The 3,245-nt window shown below is 34.3% G+C and overlaps 1 protein-coding gene across 1 annotated transcript; it reads right to left on the reverse strand.

Moving 5' to 3' along the window:
• Positions 1–816: 816 nt before the first annotated feature.
• LOC101208953 (LOB domain-containing protein 39) lies at positions 817–2,086 on the reverse strand. The gene is made up of 2 exons (XM_004141353.3): positions 1,692–2,086; positions 817–1,579 (listed from the first exon to the last, which is right to left on the reverse strand). Exons 1-2 carry the CDS (start codon positions 1,873–1,875, stop codon positions 1,146–1,148), a joined length of 618 nt encoding a protein of 205 aa, XP_004141401.1. The 5' UTR covers positions 1,876–2,086; the 3' UTR covers positions 817–1,145.
• Between the last annotated feature and the right edge of the window lie 1,159 nt (positions 2,087–3,245).

The following is a 3,245-nucleotide window of genomic DNA, read 5'->3' on the forward strand; positions in this document are numbered from 1 at the left end:
AATTTTATTATTATATTTGCAACTATCTCCTGGAGAAGTTTGAATATATAACCGTAACTTGTGCTAGTTTGGATTTAATACAAGAACAAATTATTAAACTTAGAATCTAACTCAAACTCAATTCCAAGAATGGAAAATTTTAAACTCTAATCTGCTTAACATTTAAGTTTGGGTAATTGGACAGCCATTTGAGCATTCTTAGATTTTTAGTATTCTCAAATAAATTTAAAGATTATTTTAATTGTACAAATACTGAAATTCAATATCAGAAAAAAAAAGAACAATCTTAATGTAATGAATATAAACCGACTTTGAATCTATTTGTTTTTATTCATTTTGTATTTATAGTCCCAATGCGTTCCCCATTCGGAATATTATCTTAAACCCAATGAATAAAATTTTTGAATACATTTCCATTTCGTAAGGAAACAGTTTTCTTTTTCCTTTTATCATCAAAATTACACCTAATAATGCCTCATATTTCATATTTCCCAACTACGTCAAATTCCCCATTTTAATATATAAAACAGAGTTTCAAATATTTATAGAACAGTTTCTATTTTGTTTGGATGGTAAGTTTGTGCAACATTAGATAAAAAGAATTGGAGATGTAAAATTTCACAAGGCATTATTACCCACTATAATAATCGGTTAGATGTCGGTTTAGAGCGAAGGAAAGAGGCGAAGGGCGGTGGTGTTGTTTATTTATTTAGGCATAGTCTTGTTTTTAAATAAATATATATGTGTGTGTGGGAAAAGAAAATAGAAAAGAAAAAGAAAGGGTGAGAGAAGAGTGATTGAGAAGAGGCTGTACGGTACGGCGAGGACAATGTTGAATTTCGATTATCCATGCAAATTGCAACAAACAAATCTCTCCTCTCCACGATTACATCTCATCCTTCCATTATTATTATTCAAATTACCCTATAAACCTCTCCCCCAAATTTTGGTTTTTTTTTTTTTTTCTTTTTAGAACCGAGGGATAAATCACCATTGCCGGTGGAAGAAAATTTCATTACGACGGTTCGTTTCCGACCAACTGATTATTAAAATCTCATTGGATTATTCACTGTTCTTACTTCTTCTACAACATCGCCACTAAACTCAAAAACAAAATTCCATCCTTCTCTCTCTCTCTCTCTTTTTCACACGAATAAGTTCAAAAGCTTCGTTTCTTTCCGTTGGTCGCCAAGATCGCCGCTTCCGAAGCTAGTCATGACCGACTCTTCGGAATCAAGAGACCGCCGATTCTCCAACGGATGATGATTCTTCGCTCTGCCGAGACTGAGATCAGGAAGGCACCGGAAATCAGACGGAGTAGATGGGTAAAATTGAAGATTGTGTACCGTGGTGGTTGTCCAGACATCGGTATTAAAAGTAAGCGATGAATCATCAAGGTTAGGCGTGGGATTGGCAGAAATTTCGATTCCGGGTATTGGTCGGAGAACCCCGCCGTTGAGAATAGTATCCGCCGCCGCCTGACAGACGTGCCAGTTCCCAGTAGACAATAGACCAACGGCGCCGCTAACTGGGTTAACTGTGCGACCACAGGCTTCGAATAACAGAGACTGAAACAAAGCTTGAAAAAAAGAAAAGAAAAAGAAAAAGAAAAAGGAAGAGAGAAAATCTCAGAATGAATGGATAGTGAAATAAAAGAAAAAAGGTAGTTAATAAATTAGGACTAAATTTACCAGGTCTTTGATGATAAGGAACGGCGGAGATGAAGGACAAAAGATCACTACGGCCAAAAAACTTAGCAAGAAACAGAGTAGCGTTGCCTTGAGCTTCGGGAGAATCAATCCAATGAAGACTAGACCTTAAAACGCAAGCTTCGCTGCAGCCCTTTCGAAGCACTCTGCAACCGTTGCAACTCATGGTTGAAATTGGTAATAATATTTGAGAGGTGTGTGTTAATTTATGTGGTTGGAAGAAGGAAGAAGAAAAGGTTTCTTAAGATAGAAGGAATGAGGAGGAGAGGAATGTTAATGGGTAATAAGAAAAATAGAAAAAAAAAGAATGAGAGAGAAGAAAACGGAGAAGAAGAGTGAAGGGAAGAGCGGAGGGGAGTGTGGGAAATGGGAGAAGAGAGGGTTAAAAAGAAGAGAGGAAATGAGAGATTGGGGGCATTGGGACATCGGGGAGGGTTAGGGTTAAGAAAGTAACTGTGGTTAAGTTTGATGTGAGAGTGTTGACGGTGGACTTTCTTGGGGTGAAAGTGGGGACCAGTTGTCAGATATGAGTGGGGCCCATATGTTGTAGCGTTTAGGAAGGGGGGGAGAGAATAATAATATCTTCCTTCCAAACTCTGGGCAAGAGCGGCTCCGTGTTTCCGCGAACTCTTCTTTTCTTTCTTTCTTTCTTTCTTTCTTTCTTATTTTTTGCTTTTCCCATATTCTTCTTCTTTTTAGATTCTTTTTTTTATTATTTTAATACATTTTTCTTTTTCTTTCCATTTTCATTTCTTTTATTCTTTTCCTTTTTTTTTATTATTCTAAATTAATTATATTAAATAATTTAAACTGATGTGACTTTTCTATGAGAACAAAAAAAAAAGAAAAAGACCTAATTTATTGTTGCTATCATATTTTTTGTTTTGAAAAATACAAAGTGCACACCCCAATTTTCTTATCAACTTAAAAGTCAAATGTCACCAATAACAATTTAAAATTTATTATATTTTAACACTTTTTAAATAAGTTAAACCATCAATATAATATCGCTGAATTATAAATAAACAGTTTTGTTTTATTCATTAATATATTATAAAAAGATTAAGAAACTTACATTATATATTAAAAAAAAAAAAAAACAAGGAGTTTGGAAGAAGAGGTAAAGAAGAGGATGAAGGATGAAGTGGAGAGGGAAGAGGGAAGAGGGAACCGAAGGATTGAGGATTGGTTTCGCAGCCGTGGTATCTGGCACATGTTACTCACGTGTCTTCTTCACTTTACGAGTTTCTACTTCCAAGGTGAATTAAATAAATTCCACTTCTTACTTACTTTTCTTTACTTATTCTTTCTCTCTCACAATTATTTTATTGGGTTCTCACTCAATGCTTACCTGTCCTCTTATATATCAATTCCTCAAACCACAACTTAACTCACTTCTTTATTTCAGCTTCAACTTCAAACCCAAACAATAATCACTTTAAATATTTCAACTCTTTTCAATTAATAAATCAAATCTTTCGCTTTAAAATATTTATAAAAAAAAAAAAACAAAACCAAACATAATTTTAGTCCAAT

Source organism: Cucumis sativus, chromosome 4, assembly GCF_000004075.3.
Source record: "Cucumis sativus cultivar 9930 chromosome 4, Cucumber_9930_V3, whole genome shotgun sequence".
NCBI classification, from domain to species: domain Eukaryota; kingdom Viridiplantae; phylum Streptophyta; class Magnoliopsida; order Cucurbitales; family Cucurbitaceae; genus Cucumis; species Cucumis sativus.

Coding starts and splice junctions, on each gene's coding strand:
- LOC101208953 (XM_004141353.3), bottom strand. CDS start 1,875: ATGAGTTGCAACGGTTGCAGAGTGCTTCGAAAGGGCTGCAGCGAAGCT. Junction 1,580..1,691: donor TCCTTATCATCAAAGACCTG/GTAAATTTAGTC, acceptor CTTTTTTTCAAG/CTTTGTTTCAGTCTCTGTTA.